At 44.9% G+C, this 27,607-nt stretch overlaps 1 protein-coding gene across 1 annotated transcript in view; it reads left to right on the top strand.

The window, feature by feature from the left end:
• Window positions 1-4,442: 4,442 nt before the first annotated feature.
• The window catches only part of zswim6 (zinc finger, SWIM-type containing 6), a 40,288-nt gene continuing 17,123 nt past the window's right edge, over window positions 4,443-27,607 (top strand). Inside the window, exon 1 of the mRNA XM_055874954.1 lies at window positions 4,443-5,423. Within this exon, the coding sequence (XP_055730929.1) occupies window positions 4,997-5,423 (427 nt within the window). The 5' untranslated portion in view covers window positions 4,443-4,996. The remainder of the gene's footprint in view (window positions 5,424-27,607) is intronic.

Here is a 27,607-nt window from a genome sequence, read left to right as displayed (position 1 = left end):
GGTCTAATGTCCATTGCTCGTGTTTCTTGGCCCAAGCAAGTCTCTTCTTCTTATTGGTGTCCTTTAGTAGTGGTTTCTTTGCAGCAATTCATCCATGAAGGCCTGATTCACGCAGTCTCCTCTGAACAATTGATGTTGAGATGTGTCTGTTACTTGAACTCAGGGAAGCATTTATTTGGGCTACAATCTGAGGTGCAGTTAACTCTAATGAACTTTACCTCTGCAGCAGAGGGTCTTCCTGGGTCTTCCTTTCCTGTGGCGGTCCTCATGAGAGCCAGTTTCATCATAGCGCTTGATGGCTTTTGCGACTGCACTTGAAGAAACTTTCAAAGCTCTTGTAATGTTACGGATTGAATGACCTTCATGTCTTAAAGTAATGATGGACTGTCGTTTCTCTTTGCTTATTTGAGCTGTTCTTGACATAATATGAACTTGGTTGTTTCTGTATGATAAGTTGGATTAAGGAATAAAGACAGACACCAATGTTAAGTTCAATAGCCTTGTTGAGCATTGTACAAATCCCTACGCCTGGAGTCTGGGGAACAGTCCAACTAGTCGATTACCTATCAACTAGACTCCGTAACATTGGTATTTTACCAAATAGGGCTATCTTCTGTATACCACCCCTAACTTGTCACAACACAACTGATTGGCTCAAACGCATTAAGAAAGAAAGAAATTCCATAAATGAACTTTTAACAAGGCACGCCCGTTAATTTAAAAGCATTCCAGGTGACTACCTCATGAAGCTGGTTGAGAGAATGCCAAGAGTGTGCAAAGCTGTCATTAAGGTAAAGGATGGCTACTTTGAAGAATCTCAAATATACAATATATTTTGATTTGTTGAACACTTTTTTGGTTACTACATAATTCCATATGTGTTATTTCATAGTTTTGATGTCTTCACTATCATTCTACAATGTAGAAAATAGTAAAAATAAAGAAAAAACCTTGAATGAGTAGGTGTGTCCAAACTTTAGACTAGTACTGAATATATATATTTCGATTTTATGCAGTATTTCCAGATTCATGTCAGTCATGTTCTCATTGCATGTGAGATTCTTAGAGGGAGAAAGAGAGGACAGGGCATGGTTTATTCAATGGGATTTCAGCCTGATGAAAAGATACAGGGTGGAAAAAAGATTGTCAGGACCACATTACCATAATTAGTTATTAAAATTTAAATTGAGAGAATATACAATGACATGAAAATACAGAATCATATTTAAAAAATGAACGGCTGTATTTCTGAGAAAAGATGTCCGTAATATGTGTATTTGTGCATTTATTAGAAGGTGTGTGTGTGTGTTTGCATGTGTCTGCGCACACGTGCATGTATCTGTGTGTGTGGATCGCTGTATATTTCTCCCCAGCACCCCACTGCTCCTCCCATGCTGAGAGAATAGGCTCAGTCATCCCAGAGCCTGCCTGGCTGTGTCTGCCTGTCACTGCAGGCTGAGATGAGACAATGGGAAAATATTCAGATACCAGGCTCATATCACTCACCCAGCGTGGAGAAACTGCTGTGTGCAAGCATTGGCAGACGGTAATGTAACTGTAAGTGGATGTTAAGATATATGAGAGGAAAATCATTAGATGGAACATAAGAATTTTGAAGGGTTTTATTGTAGCCGATGGTAGACTTATGAGAAAAAACGAAGCTGATAAGAGAAGAAACATACAGAAGTATACCAGAGGCATGCCAACACCAACACAGCACAAGGCCAGCTCTGTGGGCATTGATGATGATAATAACTACTGTATAAGCATCCCTATGCACCATTTTGTGCCAGGTATACTAAATTATTTGAAGTAAGTACCAGCAGAGCTGAAATAAAACAGTAAAGTCAAAACAGAGAATCAAAATGGCCGATGACACAGAAAAGGCTGAGTAGGGACTGTAAACAAACATAGTCTAGTTAATGGCTGCCTGTCTCACAATAAAGAAATCAAACACACTAAGCTGATCAGAGGCATAGCCACGGGAAGTAGCGGTGCTGCAGCCCTCCCTGAAAAATCTGAATAAAAACAAAAAATTTAATAACACAAAAGTAGTGCACCTTTCATTCAGAACCTAAATTGAACCTAACTTCAACATCTGGAAAATAAGTATTTTAGACTTATTTATTAAAGTTATTTTTCTTACTGGGACTATTTGCAGGGGCAGAATTTTTTGGTCTGGCCTATGGCGGAAAAACGCCAAGGCCCTGCCTGTCCATTTCTCTGTTATTGTCATTCTAATGGAATCCAGAAAGAACAAAACCCTGTCCTCAAACATTTAAAGATGCAAAGTTATGGGCAGACACAAAACATCCACATCAAATTAAATATTTTTCTTGATCAAATAACATGGAAACAACCACTTTTTGTGCAGTAGTAATTTACCATCCTTAAAACAACACTTCATGAAAATGTGCATTACTATATTGTACATAGGCTGGTCATCTATGGTTGTACCTGTAAACTTTCCATCACCATGAAGAAAAACTATGACCAATAAAGTAATTGAGTACATTGAGACATCAAGTGGTTTGTGATTACATGATGTGGCTCAGTTGGTAGAGCATAGTGCTTGCAATGCTAGGGTTGTGGGTTTGATTCCCACAGGGGACCAGTATGAAAATGTATGCACTCCCTACTGTAAGTAGCTCTGGATAAGAGTGTCTACTAAAATGGAAGAAGGATAAACTTTTCCGTTTTCACATAGAAATAAGTTACATTAGCAAAGTATTTCAAGAAACTGGAAAACATATCAAGCAAGTATTTATGTATTAACAGATTAACTTTTTTGTACAGATAATTATCAGACTCAAGTTACAAATACTGGTAAACACCCAAATATATTTAGTTTACATTTTTTCACAAAAATAGTGCACTGGGCCATTACTAGTCCTGTCTTCAGTGCGGGCATTGTTTTTCTGCAGTTTTTTTTGCAGCACCCCCACCCCCAAACTACTTCCCGCGGCTATGATCAGAGGTTTGCCAACACATCAGTGGCCAGCTCGGAGGATGTTCCCTGTTGCTTCATTTAAATGCTTTCAGGACATGTCAGATCAGATGAGTTTGTTTTGGCTGGGAATACTCAGATCCTTTGATCAATTATCCTGATTAGGGCAGCAGTAACCCGCATGGTGGTGTTTATGAGGCCTGAGTTGGACCCAAGCACACACACACTTTTTTAAATATCCAAAACCACACAAACATGCACGCGCTGTCCCCCTTGTTAAAATGTTGTTTTTTTCTGTATGGCTTTCACTCGGCTGACCTGTGTCACCAACACACAAACAATTCAGTACAACACAACTTTATTTCTCCCCTGGGGACAAAACAGAAGGACACTTCTGGGTTCAACCTGGCTCTCTCCACACTCTATCGAGCTGTGAATCACACTGGGAGATGCCTTGGCATTTCTGCAGGTTAACCATGAGAAATGACCTCTTTTGCACCGTCGATTCCTGCCTGCTTTCAGGGGAGTAGAGAGGCAGGGCAGGGCTGTCCGTTAAGGCCCAGTGACAGCAGCTGGGGGACTTGGTCTGTCTTGTTCCTGTGTAATTACTCATCTCAGTAAGGGGAGAAATGGTAACATGGGGATCTGTCCTTGTGTAACATTGCTGTTGATTGGAATAATACTATTAAAATAACAAAACATTTAAAAATAAACCATAGAGAATAAAATAAGATCTAAGATAGAGGGAGAAAGAGTTGAATTCTCCTGTCCTGATATGCACATTGGTCAATATTCATTGTGAAACATACAGTAAATAACCTACAGATAACCGTAAATAAACTGAAAAATAGACTTGTCTGAATCTGATGCACTGAATGACATTGCATTGATTGTCCAAAGATTACAACACTCCCTATTTCAGTTGCAATTAGTTACATCACATTTTCTAATCAATTAAGCCTGGCTCCTGGTTGCAGGGTTTTACTGAACACCACTGAGACTCCCACACCAGATTAGATTAACCCCGCTCTGCATCTCCCTCTCACTCTACCCTTCCCTCTTTCCATGCTTCTTTCTCTTTCTCTCTACCTTTCCATCTATCCATGCCCCCCCCCCCTCTCTCTCTGCACATACTCATTCTCCCTTTCCCTCTTTTTAATTTCTCTCACTTTCCCTCTCTCCCCCTCTTCACCTTTCCCTTTTCTTAATTTCCATACACTGATAACAGGCCAAAAACATGTTCCAGAATCAATTTGTGATATATTGTAGCCTAAGCAAATGTCTAGGACTACTTTACATGGTAATTATATAGGTGTACCCACTAATAATTAAGCTGTTATAAATCTTGTCAAGGGCCAAGTTCCAGTCTTTTCCCCCCAGACACATGCATTATGGTTAAAGGAGGCGAGAGACCCCATCAGCTGTGCCATGATCCAAATACACAGCCTTTGTTTCCCAACAAGGAACGTCTCCTTCAGGCCTGATAACCACATTCCTTTGGAACTGTAGCCTACGTCACAGAGGGCGTCTCTGTGTTCCAGCACGCCCGCCCCCTCTCCACGAGGCCTGGCCAACTGACAGTTACAATCACCGTCTTCACCCAACGGATTCACCCGCTTTAAACCCCCCCTTCACCTCCGTTTGTCGTGTTTTGCGGCCACGAATGCCTTCTCCGTCCGTCAATCACGAGGGAAATATCCATGGACGCCAACCAATTTCCCTACACCGCCTTTAAATCCTGAACGAAAAACCAATGTTTTCCCGGCCCCTCTCAGCTCCTGTTCGAGCCGTCCGCCTCACAAAGGATTTGCCGACGTTCGGGAATTCCGCGTTTCATTCCTTTTTTTAGAACAGGATAGACCCGCCCCTTTCTTCATTTGTCAACACAAAGAGGATTTGACAACACTGTTAAAGGACCGCCCATCATGCCCAAATAAGGTTCATTTGCCCATACACGGCAAACAATCGATTCGAGTGTAACATTTTCCCTTCCTTATCCCGTTTATATGGTAGGTTCACTTCCGCCGTTGATGTTAAAGCAGTGCTATCATGGCGGAGCGCGTTCAGCAGCCCCCAGCCAAACGGCTCTGCTGTAGACCGGGTTATAATACGAATTGTAGACAGGGACAACGGGTCGGGGGTACGTTATGTGGCGGTTCGGGTACGGCCCAAGGTGGGTCGAGCAAAACCCTGAGTCCGGAGTCTCTGTTGGATATCTCGGCCCGGAAAGTGGCCGAGAAGTGGCCGTTTCAACGGGTAGAGGAGCGCTTTGAACGGATCCCGGAGCCTGTACAGAGAAGGATCGTTTACTGGTCGTTCCCCAGGAGTGAACGGGAGATCTGCATGTATTCTTCGTTCAATACGGGGGGAGAGGAGAGTGGAACTAGCGGGGAAAATAGTGATGAGACGCGGCTGCCTTTCAGACGAGGTATCGCTCTGTTGGAGAGCGGCTGTGTGGACAACGTATTGCAAGTCGGTGAGTGGATGGACCCAAGCGTATGAAAAATAACGTTATTTTATTTATTGAGTTTTCATGGCAAACAACCAGAGTTTGAAATATTTTTCAAAAGCACCAAGAAATGAAAAAGGAAGTGTGTTGAATTAGGTTTCAACAAAGGATTGAATGAGGCGACAAAGGGGGCTTTTACATCGCGGAGACGTTGGCGAGGCTCCTTTTTTACTAAAACCTAAATGTATTCCTCTAACAATAGAAATAGCTATTATTAGCCTATGCACAGTTGTCTATGTTCTATGCCGATACATTTAGCCCAAATGTCTATGTAATACATGTGTTTGCTTATGCATGACGGGATTTTTTGTTGTTGTTGCTTGGGTGAAAAATAACCATTACGGAAGTAAACGGTGGGATTTAATAAATGTGCCCATATACTTGGCTCGCATTCGAACATTTGGTTCATATATGCATTTAGCCAGCCTCAAATAGTATTTTTATATACTTTCAACTGAAAGGGGCGATGCTTTTCTGGGCAGTGTATGCCGAGAAGACGTTCAGGGCTGAGCCTTGTCGACTGTGTTTATTTTCCGAAGTGAAAGGCATGGGGGAGGTTTTCTGGCTAAACCAGCTAGAACATAGAGCTCTCAGCTGAATTGACAGTTCTTTCTACATATATGCCAACCTATTTCATAACTAGAAATATTTTTTGTAAAACAATAACACAGCAACCTGTCGTGCATTCAAAGCATTTTGTATTTGAGTAGCTGCGAAATAGCAGTATTTCATGTTTTCGTAACACAGCCTTGACTGAGTGTCGTATTTACCCAGTGCGCATATCAAACAGCCGTGAGGCATTCCGAATGAAAGCCTTGGTACTTTGTTCCCATTTTCATGTTCATTTGTCTTTTCAGCTTCCTGTCATCCTCCAAATGGAAGGCAAACAACAAAAGCGTATTTAATTTATTTTCACTGCTTGTTAAAAATAAGATATTTGGGAAAAGGGTGGGAGGAATGTCGATTTAAAGCCACGTAGACTATTTTTAAATGGACCTTGATATGCACCAATTTGCAGCTAATTGGGTCAAGTATGTTTCTTTCACTGTTGTTTTACTAAATGTTCTAACGCCAGGAAATCACATTGTAATAATCACCAGCAGGCCCTACCTACCAAAACAGTAGCCTATATACTCAAATGAACGCATGGCCATGTATTTTACCCCCTGCCTGACGGTGAGCTACCTGCTGGGCTCCCTCTGTATTCCAACTCATATGCCACCTTAGTTAGTTCATTAGGGCTCTTCGTCCCCGCCCTGGGAAAGCGTTCAGCCTTCTAATCCCATTACTCTATGTGGTTAATCTGAATTGTAATGCAATCTGCAAACGTAATTTTCTGCATGGCCATCCATCCCTCCCTGTCCCCTCCTCCCTCTGAACATGTCGCAGTGGCTTGGCTGGGCTTTGTGCCCTAGCCACAGTGCCAACAGGGCGCCAGGCTGCTGACTATATAACACATACTGTAGGCCCAGGCAGGCCTGTGTCTTTGTCTAGTATATATGCTAAATAAAATACAAATGAATAAATAGGCAAAGCACAGCTACAGTATGTACTCTAGTTTCTCTACTCTCTATTGGGAAAGAAATAATAAGGTGTATATATACAATAGAATGCAGTATGACATTTTTTTTCATCCAAAACCGTGTTAAGGAATATGATTTCGCCTGTCAATAATGTAATATTGATATGGTTGTTAAGCAGGCAGTTAACCTACACATGTGCTGTGTGTGTGTGAGCGTGCACAAGATAGCACATAGTGCTCAATCTGCATGCTAGCAATGGAGAATGACAGCAGAAATTGTGCCAAGTGATAAATAAAAGATGCAATCTTCCCTCGCGGGCTGCAGCTAGGGAAGGTAGAAGAGAGCGAATGAGAGAAGAAAAGACTGGGTCGCTGTGATCAGACCTGGGAGAGAAGATCAGTTACACATCTGTTTGGCACACATCCATATGTACAGTATTGTATACAGTACACATCCTCTCTACACAGGAAACACACACAGTATATGTGTAGGTTAACTGCCTGCTTAACAGCCATATTATTACATTATTGACAGACAAAATCATATTCCTTAACATGGTTTTGGATGAAAAAAGGACATACTGCATTCTATGGTATATATGACTCTGCTAACACCCTGACGGTCACTGTCAGCTGTCCAGGCAGTATGGTTCATCCCAAGGCCATAGGAGAGGCTCTACCTATCTAGCCTGCTCAGGTCCTGCTGATTGGAAAGCTGCTTATCTGATAGCCAACCCATAGTAAACATGTCATGAACATGATTGCCTAGACGCGCACACACACACCACACACACCCGACAGGATATGGCTGCCCAGCGCTTCTCTCTCTCAGAGATCTATCACTGCTGTTAGCAGTCTATGGACACCGACACGTTGCAGTGTGTGTCTGTGTGAATAAATACACGTGTGTCTGTGTGTTCGCTATGCAAGCACGTGCAGGCCAACCAGAGGCCTTTTCCATATAGGCATGTGACACACAGTACAGTGATAAGACGGATCTAGAAAAGGAAAGTGGACGGAAAAGAAAGAATATGAAGTGAGAACTTATTAGCCTATTGATAACAATGAATTCATACAGGCCTACAAGGTTATTATTATGCATTATCTTGTCATCCTCCAATAACGGGTTAGAAATATTATAAATGTGTAATACACTGTCGTTCTATTCACAAATACATTATTCATGTCTGTGGTGTATATCATTTATCATACATTTATAACCTCATTATTAGACGTTAATATTCATTATCCCCTTTTATAAAATACATTATCCTTGCCTCCTCTCTCAGCATATGTCTCGTCAACATTTATCCAGCTTGTAAAGCAGCTCTTACTGCCCCTCCCACAACACCCCACAGGGTCAAGTTAAACCCCTCCCCCTCTCCTTTACCTCGATTAGCCCATCGTGCTCTCTGTCTGTTTCCATCTGTTCTAGGAGGCCAGGGTTTGTCAACACTGATCCTATTAGCTGTGAGTGTCTGTCTTATTGATGGGAAATATGGCCTCTAGCTCCTCCCCCACTCCTTACTCATCTACCGCTGAGTCAGAACATTTTGGGGGATTTGAGTGAGATGTTATTGTGTGTGTTTGGGGGGGGGGGGTTGGGAGAGATGATGTCGTCTTCTGGTTATGATTATCACATTCTAGAGAGGTTTAGAGGGAAGTTTTACTCTCTACTTAGTGAAGTCGGTGTGAATTTGTGTCGACAGATTGTAGGCTAGTGGGAAGTGCGTGTACCTGTGGCTTGCTCTCAGTTCTTCATTGATCAGTATCTATAGTGTTGATGGGACAGTTTGGACATTTAACATGACCTGAGATTACAGATGAATATGTTGCCAGAGAAAGATACAAGCATTACATGACGTCGTGCGTGCGACAACGTTGGCTCTGACGATATGACACAGGGTCAGAAAGGTGAACGTTGTGGTTGCAACTTCATCCAGAAATGATTGGCATTAAGACTGTCTGACATAAGATATGCGAGTGATGTAGACCCAGCCTATCATCAGACAGGGAGCTGGGCCTGTTTTTTTTGTTGTTGTGTAAACCCCAGCAGTATTTACACTTTGCTCCGTCAGTGGGCCGAGCTCATTATAACCATGCAGGCCCTACGCACCGCTAGTCATGCATGACAGCATAGCACACTGCCATTTTAAGCCCAGAAATGCCAGAATCCACATATCAGGGCCAAGATCTACAGGCTTGAACCTAACTGCCTGGCTGTTTCTCTGTCCTCTGAAGTGACTTCATTTCTGTCTCCCGCCCATTCTTCTGTACTGATCTGAGAGAGATGAGCCGGTGAAAGGCATGATGGGCCGCCGTGCTGCTTTGACCCGTCAACTCTTTTCAGGTCCGTACAGTTGGAGAAGACGCAAAGGGTGTGTGTGTGTGTGTGTGTGTGAGATAAACGAGTCAGCTGTACCGTTCCTACTGTCCCTCCCTGCTTCACCAAGCTAAGAATAGTGCGTTTGGCGACTCGTAATAAAACCACTCTGTCTTGTGTGTTTCTGTTAGATACTTCTTTATTTAGAGCTTCTATTCTGTACATCTCACTTATTCAGGCCTACAGCTACTTTCTGTTCACCCCGGGCTAACTTCATAAGAACATCACTGAGATTACTGAGGTTATCATCACTCATTCAATATTATATTACAGCGCTTCACTGTGAGGAAGACGTGGTTTCATTTAAAAGGAGTGTGTGTGTGTGTGTGCCGGCTCTACCCTGACTCTACCCCGACTAACCCAGTGCGTTACTCCTCCAGAAGGCCCTGGATAGGCATGCGTGGACGTTTCTGACATTTCGTACACAGAAGTGCAGAATTTAATACTTGGCACTTAAATCTGGCATGGGCCTGTTGCTGTAGGGGCACTGGGCTGAGGGGAGGAGAGGACATGCAAGGTATGAAGGGCATACTTAGGGGGAACTCAGTATCAAAGCCGGAGCTGTTATAGCTGGTAGTCCTCTGATGTTTCATAGACATGGGAAAGAGGAAGGCACACTGGTGCGGATATAGATAGACCTAGCCTTCCTCATTCTTCCTTCTCATCCTGACATGTGAGGCTTCAGTGCATCCTGTTGGTCAGTGGTTAGAGCCGGGAGCTGTGGTCTGGTCCTGGCGTGGGGATGGCAGAGTGTCACCCCACAGTGAAATCTCACCTCGCGTCTTCAGACCACAGACTCTCACACAGGGCATCGATGTCCCCCTGCTACATCTAGCTAAAACCAGACTACAGCGCGGTACACTCGTACTCATTTAGAGTGGAGCTCCTACAGCTACCTTCCTTATTCCTCTTGAAAGTACCTCTGACGACTCCTTCTGGACCTAAGACTTGTAGCCTGCCCTAAAGGATGCCTTTTTTGGAATGTGTGGTGGTCTGATTTGTGCACAGATCAGCCTTTATCCCATGCGTTTATTTAGAATGCTATTTTTCTACTGGCACACAGAACCCTATGTTCATTGTAGTGTTAGCCAGAAGGCCAATGTTCAGTGTGCCAGAAGGCTAACGTTTTGATCCAGACAAGGATAGTAGTAAAGGAAGACCAGGATGGCAGAACAGGCCTGATATGATCTCTAGCTACCAGACCAGTGTTCAGAGTAATAATGGTAGAACAATGTCACATTGTCTAATAATAATAATGACACGTTCATATCCTCCATTGTGTCTCAGTCAGACCAGTGTTGACATTTCCCTTCCTATCATTATGGCTGCTCCTGTTCACACTCATTAGCAGCTAAGTACCTCAGTTAGAGGTCTGCACACACACACGCGCTCCCTGACCCCCGACCCAAGTGCTCCCTGACCCCCAACCCAAGTGCTCCCTGACCCCCAACCCAAGTGCTCCCTGACCCCCAACCCAAGTGCTCCCTGACCCCCAACCCAAGTGCTCCCTGACCCCCAACCCAAGTGCTCCCTGACCCCCAACCCAAGTGCTTTGAAGTGTGGCATGTCAAAGTGTCATATGGAATCTATATAACACACACCTGTACATATGGCAGAGTTCTATACAGCCGGTTATGGCTCACACACCAGACAATGCCTTATGGGGATATGTACGGTATGAGTGGGGGAGGCTGGCTAGGCTTTTGTAGTGTGTCTGATTGTTATGTGAGAGATGTGGCCCAGCCTGTTGGTGAATTCCACTGTGGTAGAGGGGGGAGTTTGATTTTGAAATGATGGCGTTGAACACACAATAGAATACACTGAATAGAATGTACATAACAGAATGGAGACTAGAGAATAGTGTACACTGAATAGAATGTAGATAGGATAATGCAGATCGTCTAGACAGACTTGTTTACTGAGGCTATTGCTTGGATACGGTTTCAGAAGACCAGAATGGTAGTAGTGATATACACACATTTTCTCTCTCTCTCTCTCTCTCTCACACCTACATTCACACACTGCAGTGCACGTGAACCCCGCGGCCCTACCAGATACAGTATATGCACCGATTTAATGCTGGCTATAATTATCTGCCCAATCAATGTTCTGGAGCGCATCCCCCGAACTAATACACACACACACACACACACAGACAGAAAGCAAATGGAGACTCTTTGTTTGTGCCTCATATGATCAATTTGTATTGAAGCTGCAGTGGAATAGGCAGTGAACCGAGGCATAACTGCAACACACAGAAAGGGCATCACTCACATTATAGCAGAGAAGTATAGATCTGGACAACCTACATAAATATGAAGTATTCTCAAGACCTCCAAGTTAGTCTGAAATACAGGCAGAGGTGGAGATGTAGACCTATTTAGGCTTCTCTTAGATAGGTAAATATTTCATAAGATTGTGGCAAAGGAAATAGTGTATGTGCTAGTATTGTAGTGGTTTTACAGTAGTGCTAGTTCAAGTGGGAGGATGAAAGAGAGAGAGGCCAATGAAAGGGAGGGATTACAGTAAAAGCGAGTGGGAAAAGAGGTATATAGAAAGGAGAGGGGGAGGAAGAGAGGCTGCCATGATAGATTTGTATTTAGTCACATGCACAGAGCTGTAGTTGCAGTGTACAGTGAAATCTGAGCTCCAACAGTTTAGGTGTGACTTAACAAAAAATGCTAATAATAATATATACATGTTTACAAATGTGACAATGATAAAATGTAAATGTCCATTGGGGTGTGGACATGTGGTTGGACCATTTCAGCTCCTCAGAGACGTGTCCCCAATGGCGGACCTGTTGATGAGGATGGTTACTAGCCTGGTACCTCCTGAACTCCACAATCAGCTCCCTTTGTTTTGCTGATGTTGAAGGGGAGGTCGTTTACCCGGCACCACACCGTCAGAGTGCCTACCTCCCTGTCGGCCGTCTCGTCGTAGTTAGTAATCAGGCCTACTACTGTCGCGTCGTCAGCAGACTTGATGATGGAGTGGGAAGAGACCACACAGTTAAGGGTATACAGGAAGTACAGGAGAGCGAATTGGAGAGGGTCGAGTGTATTGGGGAGGGAGGAAGTGATGTGGTCTTTGACTGGCCTCTCGAAGCAATTCATGATGACAGAAGTGAGTGCTACGGGTCGGTAGTCATTCAGTTCAGTTACTTTCCATTCTTGGGCACTGGGATGATAGTGGACATCTTGAAGCAGGTCGGGATAACGGCCTGAGCTAGAGAGAGATTGAAAATGTCCAAAAACACAACAGCTACCCGGCCTGCACATGCTCAGTGGGCGTGGCTAGGGAAGCCGTCTGGGCCAGCTGCCTTGCGAGGCTTAACACGTTTGAATGACTTGCATACGTCCTTCGTGGAGAACGTAAGCGCGTAGCCCTCGTTGTCTTCAGGGGCTTTCCTCAGTCATTTTGCTTGAAGCGTGATAAAAGGTGTTTAGCTTGTTCGTTGGCGTTGGTGTCCGGCGTGACTGGCTTTCTTTTTGTAATCTGTGATTGTTAGAAGCCCCTGCCACATATGCCTCGAATCCATCCCTCTGAATTGCTCGTCCCCTTTGTCCCCATACTTGTGTCTCGCCATCTTGATCGATCTGCGTAGGTCGTGTTTGTACTGTTTAACCATACAATTGTCCCCGGTCAGGTTGCTGTGTTGATAAGCAGCAACTGTCTCCTTCAGTTTCCTGACAAGGTTGCCATCAATCTACTGTTTTTGATTCGGGTATGTTTTGAAAGACATTGTCGGTATCCCTTCATCTATGTATTTTTTTAATGAATCCGGTGACTGGGTTGGTGTATCCATTGATGTTATCCCCAGAGGTGACCTGGAACATATTCTTGCCCACGTGATCAAAACAGTCTTGGAGCATGGATTCTAATTGGTCAGACCAGCGTTGTACAGACCTGACCACCGGAACTTCCCTCCTTGAGTCTTTTGTTTATCAGCGGGGAGGAGCAAAATTGAGTCATGGTCAGATTTGCCGAAAGGAGTACGGGAGATGGCGTTTATAACTGTGTCGAAAAGGCGTGTGACAGTTGTACGGTGTAGAATCTCCACGAGTTGGACAGTCAATGCGTTGATGGTAATTCTGCGGCAAGGTTCTCAAATTACTTTTGTTAAAGGCCCCCGCAACAGTTTGTTCAGGGTCCAATGAAGATCTTGGAGCGGGATGTACACAGCCATGGAGATAATCCCTGAGAACTCTCTCGAAAGGCAAAAAGGGCGACATTTGATGACCAAGTATTCCAAGTCGGGAGAGCAGAAGCTTGCAGGTTCCTGTACGTTTCCACTGTCGCCCCACTTGTTATTGGTCATAAAGCAGAGCCCTCCGCCCTTATTCTGGCCAGAGAGAACCCTCTTCCTATCAGCTCGATGAACTGTAAAACCCGCTGGTTGTATGCGATCCGTTTGGATGTTGGAGGAAAGCCACGTTTCAGAAAAACAGAGTGTGTTGGAGATTTCTATGTCCCTCTGGAAGTACGTCAAGTTTATTCACTGATGATTGAACATTTGCGAGTAGTGCGCTCGGTAATGGAGGACGGGTCGCCCGGTGTTTCAACCTCACTAAGCCCCCCCCCCCCCCCCCCCCCCCACGCCGCCATCTTCGTTTCAGTCTCCGGTAGGACCACCAGGCATCCCTGCGCCCCACCAAAGCAGTTAGACCATTGTTCCTCCGTCTCTGGGAAGGTCGGGTAGACCGTAGCACCCAGTGATGCATATTCCAATAGTTCTACCTGGGTGTATGAAGTAATGCACAAAAACAAACTGAGTAAGAACATGTAGATCAACACGAGAAAAAGTAGAAACCTGCAATGTTTTGTAGGAGCTGGAGGTGAGGCGCCATCTGTCAGCGCCATCTTGTTTTGTTGAATAGAGTTAGAGGTGAAATGTTTCCTCTGGTATTGTGTCCCGTGTGTAAATCCTGTCTAGTTTTCCTGTTGTTTCGTTCTGAGCTTTGGAGTTCTGCCTAGGTATTTTCCATCTCTGTGTCAGACTCTGCGTGGAATGTGGCTGAAATTCCCAAACAACACAATTTACCCCCTGCGTCCTGGATTCAGGAGGAAAAGTACAGATGAGAGCGAAAGCAAACGCGCGCGCGCACGCACACACACACATACACACACACACACACTGCATAATGGTAGGTGAATGTTTGTCTCTGCAGTCAGCAGGTGTGTGTGTATGTGTGTTTTAGCTGTGTGTGTGTGTGTGTGTGTGGTAGGGGTTTTTCTCTTTTGTTAGGCTACTATTTGATCAATCTCATAGACCTGAAGGTTTGTTTTCCTCTCTATCTCTCCATCCCTCTCACCCTGATCTGTATTCCTCCACCATATCTCTGTCCATCATTAACCTTCATCAGAGGGGAGGATGGGAGAGGGGAAAGCAGATGTACCCCAGTCTAGACTTTATCTCTCTCTTCTTATCAGATGTACAGACCCCATCTATTACCCCATTATTACGCACGCACGCACGCACGCACACACACACACACACACACACACACACGGGTGCTGCTACTGACAACTAGTAAACACACTGTCACCCATTGGCCTCCCTTAAAGGGAATGTGTGTCTGTAGAGGATTATTTGTTCCCACAGAGCGCTGAGCAAGTCAAAGCCTGCCGCTCCTAAAGCATCATGGGAATACTGGGCCCCATGGAATGGTCTCCAAAGAACAACAAACGCAACACCCAACCAACTCTGGCAGCATGGAACTCTGGGACTATGGAACTAGAACCCCGATCTGGGCCAACAACTACCTGCCCGCCTGCAACATTCCAAGCACACCATGTATGACACTCTTCCAGGACAGGGTTTCCTAAAGTTTTTCACTCGGGGTCCCCCCCCTTCCAGCATTGGGGAACGTCCCACGTGTATTTTTATGGGCACAAGCACTGTTCATGACACAAACTGTTCACATCCCCCTTGTTGGTGGAGAGAATGTTACATTCTATACATTTTGCCACGTCTGTGTATTCATGCGATATTTGAGTGACAAAAAAATTACAACAGTATCTATGGGCTAAAAAGCCTTAAAAAATATTAGCTGATATGGGCCAGTTGATCTGGACATTTCTGACAAGTTATAAATAGCTCTCTAAGGTACAGTGGTAAGAAAAAGTATGTGAACCCTTTGGAATTACCTGGATTTCTGCATAAATTGGTCATAAAATTGTGTCTGATCTTCATCTAGGTCACAACAATAGACAAACACAGTCTGCTTAAACTAACAACACACAAACAATTATATGTTTTCATGTCTTTATTGAACACACTGTGTAAACATTCACAGTGCAGGGTGGGAAAAGTATGTGAACCCTTGGAGTTAATAACTGGTTGACCCTCCTTTGGCAGCAATAACCTCAACCAAACGTTTTCTGTAGATGCGGATCAGACCTGCACAACCGGCAGGAGGAATTTTGGACCATTCCTCTTTACAAAACTGTTTCAGTTCAGCAATATTCTTGGGATGTCTGGTGTGAACTGCTCTCTTGAGGTCATGCCACAGCATCTCAATCAGGTTGAGGTCAGGACTATGACTGGGCCACTCCAGAAGGCGTATTTTCTTCTGTTGAAGCCATTCTGTTGTTGATTTACTTCTTTGTTTTGGGTCGTTGTCCTGTTGCATTACCCAACTTCTGTTGAGCTTCAATTGGCGGACAGATTGGCCTAACATTCCCCTGCAAAATGTCTTAATAAACTTGGGAATTCATTTTTCCGTTGATGATAGCAAGCTGTCCAGGCCCTGAGGCAGCAAAGCAGCCCCAAAACATGATGCTCCCTCCACCATACTTTACAGTTGGTATGAGGTTTTGATGTTGGTGTGCTGTGCCTTTTTTTCTCCACACATAGTGTTGTGTGTTCCTTCCAAACAACTCAACTGTAGTTTCATTTGTCCACTGAATATTTTGCCAGTAGCGCTGTGGAACATCGAGGTGCACTTCTGCAAACTTCAGACGTGCAACAATGTTTCTTTTGGACAGCAGTGGCTTCTTCTGTGGTGTCCTCCCATGAACACCATTCTTGTTTAGTGTTTTGCGTATCGTAGACCCGTCAACAGAGATGTTAGCATGTCCCAGAGATTTCTGTAAGTCTTTAGCTGACACTCTAGGATTCTTCTTAACCTCATTGAGCATTCTGCTCTGTGCTCTTGCAGTCATCTTTGCAGGACGGCCACTCCTAGGGAGAGTAGCAACAATGCTGAACTTTCTCAATTTATAGACATTTTGTTTTACCATGGACTGATGAACATCAAGGCATTTAGAGATACGTTTGTAACCCTTTCCAGCTTTATGCAAGTCAACAATTCTTAATCTTAGGTCTTATGAGTTCTCTATTGTTTGAGGCACGGTTCACATCAGGCAATGCTTCTTGTGAATAGCAAACTCAAATTTTGTGAGTGTTTTTATAGGGCAAGGCAGCTCTAACCAACATCTCCAATCTCGTCTCATTGATTGGACTCCAGGTTAGCTGACTCCTGACTTGAATTAGCTTTTGGAGAAGTCATTAGCCTAGGGGTTCACATACTTTTTCCAACCTACACTGTGCATGTTTAAATTATGTATTCAATATAGACAATAAAAATACAATAATTTGTGTGTTATTAGTTTAAGCACACTGTGTTTGTCTATTGTTGTGACTTAGATGAAGATCAGATCAAATTTGATGAACAATTTATGCAGAAATCCGGGTAATTCCAAAGGGTTCACAGGCGCCTCTCTTGCCACTGTATGTAATGACTAACATGACAAGAGGAACTGATGATGCACTACCTCATTTACAAATTGCACCTTGTACATGCTACTATTACGAGTTTCAAGAGTTAGTTTAAAGCCGGACTGAGTCCCTTACCCCTCTCCCCACAGTTTGGGATGCAGAATACCTTCTATATCTATGCAGATGAGAGCTTCTATGAGCAATGCTAACTTTTTTAATGAGACGTGTTGCATGCACCCTCTCTCTCTCTCGCTCTCTCCCTCTCTCTCTCTCTCTCTCTCTCATTGTTAATCAGAAGGTGCTTATGAGCAATACTTACCTGTTAATGGGAGCTTAGCAGAGTGATCCATCACAGGCATGTTACCGCTGTTGCTCTTCCTAATGAAGACTGATGGCCTTAGCACTACTGCAGAGAGGGAGGGGGAGAGAGGGTTGCGTGTCGAGGAGGGAGCGGAATGAGTAAATACCACCCTCAAACAACTACTCCCTCTTTCCGTCCCCCTCTCCTCTCACCTCTATCCACCCAACACCTATTTTAGAATGTCACCCTAGGTTTTCCATCCCCTCGTTTCGCACATGTCCCTAACTCTCCTCTCCCCTCTCGGAATAGAAACAGTGCTGGCATGTTTAGGTGCCAGAGCTCTACCTCACTGTGTCCCTTCTCTGTATGATTGTGTGTGTGTGTGTGTAGGACACTTTGTGCGTCACACACGTCAGGATGTCAGCCGTATGACCGGTGTGTTTAGCCAGCATCCTGGGGAAAGGACAGGGGATGGCCATAGAGGATGGTAGGTACTGGGTAGGTGCCTAGGGTGATACCTTGTGTTTGGACCGTACTTTGACTCTGGTGTTGGCTGTGTATGACTCCGTCTGTTCCTGCTCTTTATTTATAGAACACTTCTAGTGAGCCTATGGAGAGACCTGATGTCTGACTTTACCTAGTCAAACACACCAGTGTGTGTGTGCACTCACTGACCTCCTGAACCCCCAGTTACCTATTAGCAGTCATATCCTGCTTCCTGTTTTAACGCATCACTTCCGTCTGGGACCCCTCTCTGGATTGGGTTACATTCTGTCTGTCTGTCTGTCTGTCTGTCTGTCTGTCTGTCTGTCTGTCTCTCTGTCTCTCTGTCTCTCTGTCTCTCTGTCTCTCTGTCTCTCTGTCTCTCTCTCTCTCTGTCTCTGTCTCTGTCTCTCTCTCTCTGTCTCTCTCTCTCTGTCTGACTAATGACGGATAAATGAGAGATTCGGAGCGCGCACACACACACCCTTAGCATAAATGCATACCGTCAACTGAATGCATGAATCAAAGAACCAGAGCAGCCCGAAGCGAAACTGAGTAAAGCAGAAAGGAGGGGAAGTGCTGAGCTGGTGATATGGTGTAGGGTTTAGTACAATTGAGAAACCATGTGACCCACTTCAATGGTGACAGATTGTACCCCTCCCACCTGTGTATTTGTGGGGGTGGGCATGATGATGGTTTAGGAAAGTGTTATCTTTGGGTGTGTCATTGAATGTTCTGATGTCACACACAGACACACACACAGTTGAACCGGTTATTCTTAGTCATACTCAAAAGCCATAGTGTTTCCACGCCTGCTTTCTGTTACATTATAATGGCATCTGACTGACTGGCAGTTATTGTTCCACTGAACACTACTGTATAAACTGTCTGAGTTATCACTAACGAATACACACACACACCCACGCTCGCACTGTTACAACATATACACACGCGCACGCACGCACGCACACACGGCAGTCAGAATATCTGAGTCACGGAATGACACGACAAAGACACAGAGGAAGTGTTAGGGTGTTGTCATCACGTGTGGCTTATCGCCTCTCTCTGTTTTCTCTCTGTCGCGTACCGTACGGTTCTGGCCCTCCCTTGTGTGCATTTGCATTAGATCAACAAAAGCTGATATGCTTGTGGGTAGGGGTTTGTCATTGCCATAAAAATAAGTTACTCATTCATTTCCTGCTTGTTGAGACATGAGACGGTTTAGTCAGGGGTTTCTGCTGCAGCAGGATACCAGCGGTAAGTACCAGGATGTTGATGTAATGTTAGACAAGTAGGAGGAAGAGGCTTGTAACAACGGTAAATGTAATAGCTTTTCTATTCATTCACCTTTTATCTCATGAACCCGCTGAATGTAATAACCTGCCGGTAAACGCAATCTAATGTTGAACGGTAAACGCAATACGTTTTTCTGACCAAATGTAATGACTTCAACCAATCATGTAATAGCATACCAAAATCGATGTTTTTTTGCACATACCGCCCGCCACCCACTGCCAATTACAACACAACCAAACGCATACACATCATACAGAAATACTCATTTAGGCACTCACGAGCACACATTGAAATGTGCACACTTCTTTTATGAAGAACACCCGATGATGTAATAACCAAAATGTCTGTACCCTTGTGTTACTTCCCTTATTTGGATGGACATGGAATAGTCCCAAAAGTACAAATGCCATCAGTCTGGCACTCCAGGCAGGCTCAAGCAAACGCATGACTAGACACAACATCCAGGTGCCCACGAACGTCTTCAAAATGTCCCCGGGGACGTCCCCAGTACCAACCGTGAACTAACTAGTCATTATTGTTTGCAGGGAACTATTGCAGATGACATGTTTTAATACTAGGGCGCTACAGATTCATTCAGGTCTTTCTTTGTGTGTCTGTGTGTGACTACATATCAGTGTGTGCTTGTGATTATGTACGATTGGGGGGTATGTTCATCAAATTGAGCAAAGTAATACATTATTTTTTTTATTAATGCATGATTTGTTGCTGTTTATTACATTATTCATGAAAAAAGTTGTTACTCACCTGTTAATGTAATAACCACTGGTTAATGTAATAACTTGTTACATTTAACAGAGAAAGTTATTACGTTTACTGGGTTTAATACATAAAAAAATCAAAGTTATTTCAGTAGGAAAAGTTATTACTCTTGCTAGTGTTATTACATTTGCCGTTGTTAAGGCTAGACCCCAACACTGAAGGATGCATGTGGAAGCTTGCATGGTGGCAGGAACAAACGGGGGGAGAAGGGAAATGACGTGACACCGGTGCTATGTGTCAACTGACTGGTGGGATTGTGGTATCATGGAAAGAGGCCACAGGTGCTACCCTCGTCACACACACAGACCAACACATGCACACACACCCCTCCACTGGGATGGATTCTCCATTATCTGTTTATGAGCACCTGTTGAAGTTGAAAAGGTTCAAGTTAATGTGGGCGACCCCCCCCCCCCCCCCCCACCCCCCCTTCTCAAATGCAGTGCAGCAGATGTGTGTGTGTGCGTGTGTGTTTGGTGTGGTGTGTGTTCCTCACTTTTCTAAACTTTAGGACAGAACCTGAGGTTATGGGCAGTAACATATGCACACTCAGACACGCATTGACCCCTCTCTGCAGTTGGCCATTATAACAGCTGATCAAACTTGGCTCCCTGGGAGGCTGCTGTGCAGTGCTCTGAGAGGCTGTGGGAGCTCCATGTCCCAGAGCTCAACACTGGAGTGGTTTAGCAAACACATCTCTGTTATAGAGCCCAGACCTGCAGCCTTTTCCCATCTCTCTCTTTCTATTTCTCCCTCACTCTCTCAATTCAATTCAAGGGCTGTTTTGGCATGGGGAACATATGTTTACATTGCCAAAGCAAGTGAAATGGATAATAAACAAAAGTGAAATAAACAATAAAAAAATGAACAGCAAACATTGCACTCACAAAAGTTTCAAAGGAATAGAGACATTTCAATGTTATATTATGGTTATGTACAGTGTTGTAACAGTGTGCCAATAGTCTCTCTCCCTACCCACTCTCTCTCCCTACCCCACTCTCTCTACCTTTTCTCTACCCTCTCTCTCTCTCCCCCTACCCCCTCTCTACCCTCTATCTCTCTCTACCCTCTCTCTACTCTCTCTCTCTCTCCCTACCCTCTCCACTCTACCCTCTCTCCACTCTCTACCCTCTCTCTACTCTCTCTCTCTCTCCCTACCCTCTCTCTCTCCCTACACTCTCTCTCTCCCTACCCCCTCTCTCTACCCTCTCTCTACTCTCTCTCTCCCTACCCTCTATCTCTACCCTCTCCCGCTCTACCCTCTATCTCTCCCTATCCTCTCTCTCTCCCTACCCTCTCCACTCTCTCCCTCTCTACTCTCTATCTCTTCCTATCCTCTCTCTACCCTCTCTTTCTCCCTATCCTCTCTCTACCCTCTCTCTTTCCGTACCCTCTCTCCACCCTCTCCCTACTCTCTCCCTCTCTACCCTCTATCTCTCCCTATTCTCTCTCTCTCCCTACCATCTCTCCACCCTCTCCCTACTCTCTCCCTCTCTACCCTCTATCTCTCCCTATCCTCTCTCTCTACCCTCGCTCTCCCTACCCTCTCTCTCTACCCTCCCTATCTTCTCTCTCTCTCTCTACCCTCCCTATCTTCTCTCTCTCTCCCTACTCTCTCTATACTCTCTCTCTCCCTACTCTCTCTACACTCTCTCTCTACCTTCTCTCTCTTGCTCGTGCTCTATTTATTTCTGTGCTCTCATTCTCGTGCTCTCTCTTTCTGTCACACCTTCGTGTAATTAATTCAGATTCCGGAATATAATACGTTTCCCAGCCTCATTAAAACTTCTTGGCTCCGTAGTTACTGTTTGGTCACTGTATGGTTCTGTGTGGTTCTGTGGTGCCATTCATCTGTTATTGTGTCAAAACGCTTTAGCTAGTTTAGATTCTTTAACATGCTACCCCTGCCAAGACCACCAGAAAGGATCTATTGACTGTTTTTTTTTTTAGGTGAGTGGTGGGAATGAGACATTTGGGGAAGAGAAGCATTTGTGCTCCCTGCACAGTGTGTGTGTGTGTGTGTGTGTGTGTTGCCTTGCCTGGTGAAGGTCCTCGAAGGCTGAACGAATTACTTGGACAGCGTAGGTCAGGGAACGGAGGCGGTACTGAATAAAAAGAGAAGGAAAAATGAATGGCGGCCTTTTTTGTTCCCTTCTTCCACCTGATCCACTGACAGTTGAATGTTTCAGCAGTCGGTGTTTCCAGGAGTTGCACTGGTAATCAGTGCAGTCCGTGTGTATATGTGTGACAGATCTGATTTACATATTGTTGTGTTGTTCTTAGTTGAGGGAGGGTGTTAGTTAGCTGAAGTGCTCCTTCATCAATTCTTCATCTGTCCCTCCTTCCCCTCGCTGTCATTTTCTGTCTGTTTTCCTTGATTTCCTTTTCCTCTCTCGCGCTCTATCCTGGCTGCTTTCTGTCCCGCTAGCGGTCTATTGAGATGCAGTCTTGAGTGTCTGTTTTCTTCGGCTCTTTAAGACCATTGTCCTTGTCTAGTGAAACTTGGAGAGAGAAGTGCACTCACTGTTTGTTAACGTGTGTGTGTGTGTGTGTGTGTGTGTGTGTGTGTGTGTGTGTGTGTGTGTGTGTGTGTGTGTGTGTGTGTGTGTGTGTGTGTGTGTGTGTGTGTGTGTGTGTGTGTGTTGGTTGGTTGGTTGGTTGGTTGGTTGGTTGGGCAACAGTCCGAGTGGGACGTGGGAAGTACTTTTTAAGTGAGCTGTGTGTGTGCTCCTTCATCAAAGTGTGTGTGAGAGACCTGGCAGGGTTCACTAGAGCCCCAATGGCCTCTCTCAATTAGACACAAAATGTCACCCGAGGTCCCTTTTTTGGCCAGTGAAATGGACGCCATAAAAACACTGCTACAATTGTGTCCATTCTGAGCTGCCAGACGCTTTACACCTCCTCCGCTGTTGTTGGGGACCTTTCTCTCTCTTTCTCTCTTTTTTCCGAGGTATCTCTCCTTTTCTGAGGTAGTTTTAAACCAGAGCTGTGTGGGTTTGTCTAGCTTGTTGAATAGGGTGTCTCTCCTCCTTTTTCCTGAGGTCATTTTCAGGTGTCTATCTCCCCTTTTCCCTGTTTGTTTCTGAGGTTTTCAGATGGAGCTGCAGGATTTCTGTCTGGTTGGTTGGAAAGAATCTCTTCTTCCCTGAGGTCTATCAAACAGTGGGGTTGCAGGCTAGTCCACTCGCGACTAGCAGTGTAAAGGAAAATTCTTTTGAAAATGACTCAAGAGAAAATGCTCGGTGGAGTGGTTGAATATGACACACGTAGCGACTGCAGAAGCTCTGTCAGAGATGATTTTCTGTTGGTTGGTGTGTGTGTGTTGATTGGTTAGCACAGTGAGGAGCACCAGGAGATGTCTTCAGGGGGACACGGATTGGCCTACTCCACTCCAATCCTTAATGGCCCAATTTGAAGCTTGGCGGAGCATCCCCCACCACCAAACACACACATGCCCCCCCCCCCCCCCCCCCCCCCACACGCACTGTTTCTCGCTAGTGCACTACCACACACACCCTCCCCTGTCCTCCACACCTCTCAATGTTTCTGTCTACAGAGCATGCTCTATTCCTATTGGCTGTGTGGCAGAAGTAAGGAATGGAAGGGTAGCTGGCCATTGTCTAATAAATACACAGTTAAAGGCGGTCTTTGTTACAATGCTGTGAGAACCAGAATGACTCTAGCCAACCGTCTCGACGGGCAACCAACTGGACAACCTCTGGCATGACACGGTCCTTACAGACCGCCCCATAGGGTGCCACTGACTTCTCACAGGCCATGGGGTGACCCTTATTATGCCAGAATAAAAACCCTTCTCAGTTTTCCATTTACTGGAGCTATAGTTAACCATCCGTTGACTGCATTGTATGTGGAGTTAAAATGTTGATGATTCCCCAATCATAACTAAACGATTCAGATATAACATCGTAAACCGAACAAAAATATAAACGCAACATGTAAAGAGTTGGTTTCATGAGCTGAAATAAAAGATCCCAGAAATGTTCCACACGCACAAAAAGCTTATTTCTTTCCAATGTTGTGCCCAAATTTGTTTATATCCCTGTTAGTGAGCATTTCTCCTTTGCCAAGATAATCCACCCAGCTGACAGGTATGGCATATCAAGAAGCTGATTAAAGGACATGATCATTCCACAGGTGCACCTTGTGCTGGGGACAATAAAAGGCCATCTCTAAAATGTGCAGTTTTGTCACACAACACAATGCTTCAGACGTCTCAAGTTAAGGGCGTGTGCAATTAGCATGCTGACTGCAGGAAAGTCCACCAGACCTGTTGCCAGATAATTTAATGTTCATTTTTCTACCATAAGCCGCCTCCAACGTTGTTTTAGACGTCTAAACGGCCTCACCGCAGACCACGTGTATGGCATCGTGTGGGCGAGGCGTTTGCTGATGTCAACGTTGTGAACAGAGTGCCCCATGGTGGCGGTGGGGTTATGGTATGGGCAGGCATAAGCTACGGACAACGAACACAATTGCATTTTATCCATGGCAATTTGAATGCACAGAGATACCGTGACGAGATCCTGAGGCCCATTGTCGTGCCATTCATCCGCCGCCATCACCTCATGTTTCAGCATGATAATGCACTGCCCCATTTCGCAAAGGATCTGTACACAATTCCCATGGCCTGCATACTCACCAGATGCTCTGGATCAACGTTTACGACAGTGAGTTCCAGTTCTCCGCCAATATCCAGCAACTTCGCACAGCCATTGAAGAGGAGGGGAACAACTTTCCACAGGCCACAATCAACAGCCTGATCAACTCTATGCAAAGGATATCTGTCACACCAGATACTGACTGGTTTTCTGATCCACGCCCCTACTTAAAAAAAAAAAGAAGGTATCTGTGGTAGGCAGTTATGGGTTAATGCAGCGCTAGATAGTATGTGTATACTCTAGTGGTAGTTGAGGTTTAAGTCTGGTTTTCGTGCAGCACTAGGCAGTATTATGGTCTGTAGTGGTAGTTAAGGGTTAAGTCTGGTTTCCATGGTAGGTAGTTAAGGGTTAAGTCTGGTTGGCAGTATTATGCAAGCTGCAGAGAGAGAGAGGAAGAGTAGAAGTGCATTACAGAATGCTGAGCTCAGGGCTCTGGCACACCGCCAGGCCTCTACACACACACACACACACACGCACGCACACACACACACACACTCTCTCTCTCAGCTGAGGGCTTTCCAAGCTTCCCACCAGCCCAGCGGTCTCCTCCCCTGTTTAGGAATGATCTCTTCCTCTCCCTCTTTCTCTCTCTTTTTCTCCCTCCTACATCTCTCCCTCCCTATGTCTTTCCCTTCCTCTTTCTCTCGTTCTCCCTCCTACCGCTCCCTCCCTGTCTTTCCCTTCCTCTCCCTCTTCTCTCTCTGATGTCAGTAGTTCAGCTGTGGGCCATGTAGGACTCGGGTTGGGCCATACAGTACAGGGGACTACCCTTTCTCTCTGTGTGTGTGTGTGTGTGTGTGTGTGTGTGTGTGTGTGAGAGCAAACTGTTACATTGTGGAGCAACTGCCAACCGAGGATGTACAGTATGTGCCTGTGTGGGTGTGTGTTACACAAGCAGATGTGATGTAGTGTGTGAGAGAGCGTGTGGATTTGTTTGTGTGTGAAATGTGATCCCCTGTGGTGTTGTGTCAGCTGACTGCTAGGCAGGAAATGGAGGAGTAAAAGAAAGCGGGTTCTCTTTCGCTCTAAACGTCTCTCTGGCTGCAGTCCAAACTCAAAGTAGACAGCCCTCGGCCCTCAACCCTCAGCCCTCGAATTACGTTTTACATCGTCACATCCGAGTGTACCTTAAATGTCCCTTGCCCAAGCGAGGGAGAGTGATGATCGGAGAGGCAACATCCTTGGTGGAACTCTTGAAGTTGAACTTAAAAACAACCAACCTAAAGCTATTATTGAACCTAGCAAGCTAACGTAGCTAGCTAGCACTCCTGTCAGGTAGCTAGCTAGCTACAGTTATGCATAGCTGGCTAGCTAGTTTTATAGTTTGGTAATTTATTCCAATACATTTCAGAATTCCCAAAAATATATTTACAAAGCTAGCTACGTTTTATAGGCTCTTCACTACGAAACTAAGCTAATTTGCCAATGCTAAATTCAATGACATCTATATATATATATTTTTTAGCAAGCTAGTGTAATAATTTTGTCTAACATGCCGAAAATGCAGCCGGGTTGATAAAATTTTACACTTTGTGGCAACCGCAGTATGACACGTGACTACAGTTTGCCTTGAATTGTAGGTCATATCAACCCCACAAGTGATCAAAGTTCTTCACTCGCTCCCTCAAGCTAAATCGAACGCCGAGGGGCCAAAGTTTGTGAATTGGACCTCCACTTAAGATAGCAATCAAACTGCATCCGGTTTCGACGGGGATTCCCCCAAGGGAAAGGGGCTAGTGCAAGGGGTTAAAAATAACATGTTTGGACTGCAGCCGCTGTCTCTCTCTGCTCTCTTTGTCGCTGTCACATGATTTATCTCTCTCTTTATCCCCCCCCCGGTCTTCTGTTAGTCAGTTCTTCCAGTTTGTCAGTGTGAGTTTCCAGCATTCTGATTGAGCAAAAGCCTGTTGAGAGAACCGAAACCTGTGTGTGTGTGTTGTTTTCTCCTGTGTGTGTATTTTCATTGCTCGCACATGTGTGTTTGTAGTGTATGTACAGTGGGGCAAAAAAAGTATTTAGTTAGCCACCAATTGTGCAAGTTCTCCCACTTAAAAAGATGAGAGAGGCCTGTAATTTTCATCATAGGTACACTTCAACTATGACAGACAAAATGAGAAATTTTTTTCCAGAAAATCACATTGTAGGATTTTTTATGAATTTATTTGCAAATTATGGTGGAAGACTTTTGTTATTGACCAAATACTTATTTATCTCAATACTTTGTTATATACCCTTTGTTGGCAATGACAGAGGTCAAACGTTTTCTGCAAGTCTTCACAAGGTTTTCACACACTGTTGCTGTTATTTTGGCCCATTCCTCCATGCAGATCTCCTCTAAGGCAGTGATGTTTTGGGGCTGTTGCTGGGCAACACGGACTTTCAACTCCCTCCAAAGATTTTCTATGGGGTTGAGATCTGGAGACTGGCTAGGCCACTCCGGGACCTTGAAATGCTTCTTACGATGCCACTCCTTCGTTGCCTGGGCGGTGTGTTTGGGATCATTGTCATGCTGAAAGACCCAGCCACGTTTCATCTTCAATGCCCTTGCTGATGGAAGGAGGTTTTCACTCAAAATCTCACGATACATGGCCCCATTCATTCTGTCCTTTACATGGATCGGTCGTCGTGGTCCCTTTGCAGAAAAACAGCCCCAAAGCATGATGTTTCCACCCCCATGCTTCACAGTAGGTATGGTGTTCTTTGGATGCAACTCAGCATTCTTTGTCCTCCAAACACGACGAGTTGAGTTTTTACCAAAAAAGTTATATTTTGGTTTCATCTGACCATATGACATTCACCCAATCTTCTTCTGGATCATCCAAATGCTCTCTAGCAAACTTCAGACGGGCCTGGACATGTACTGGCTTAAGCAGGGGGACACGTCTGGCACTGCAGGATTTGAGTCCCTGGCGGCGTAGTGTGTTACTGATGGCAGGCTTTGTTACTTTGGTCCCAGCTCTCTGCAGGTCATTCACTAGGTCCCC

This window comes from Salvelinus fontinalis, chromosome 21 (genome assembly GCF_029448725.1).
Source record: "Salvelinus fontinalis isolate EN_2023a chromosome 21, ASM2944872v1, whole genome shotgun sequence".
Lineage (NCBI taxonomy): Eukaryota > Metazoa > Chordata > Actinopteri > Salmoniformes > Salmonidae > Salvelinus > Salvelinus fontinalis.
This window is presented reverse-complemented; position numbering and strand designations above follow the sequence as displayed.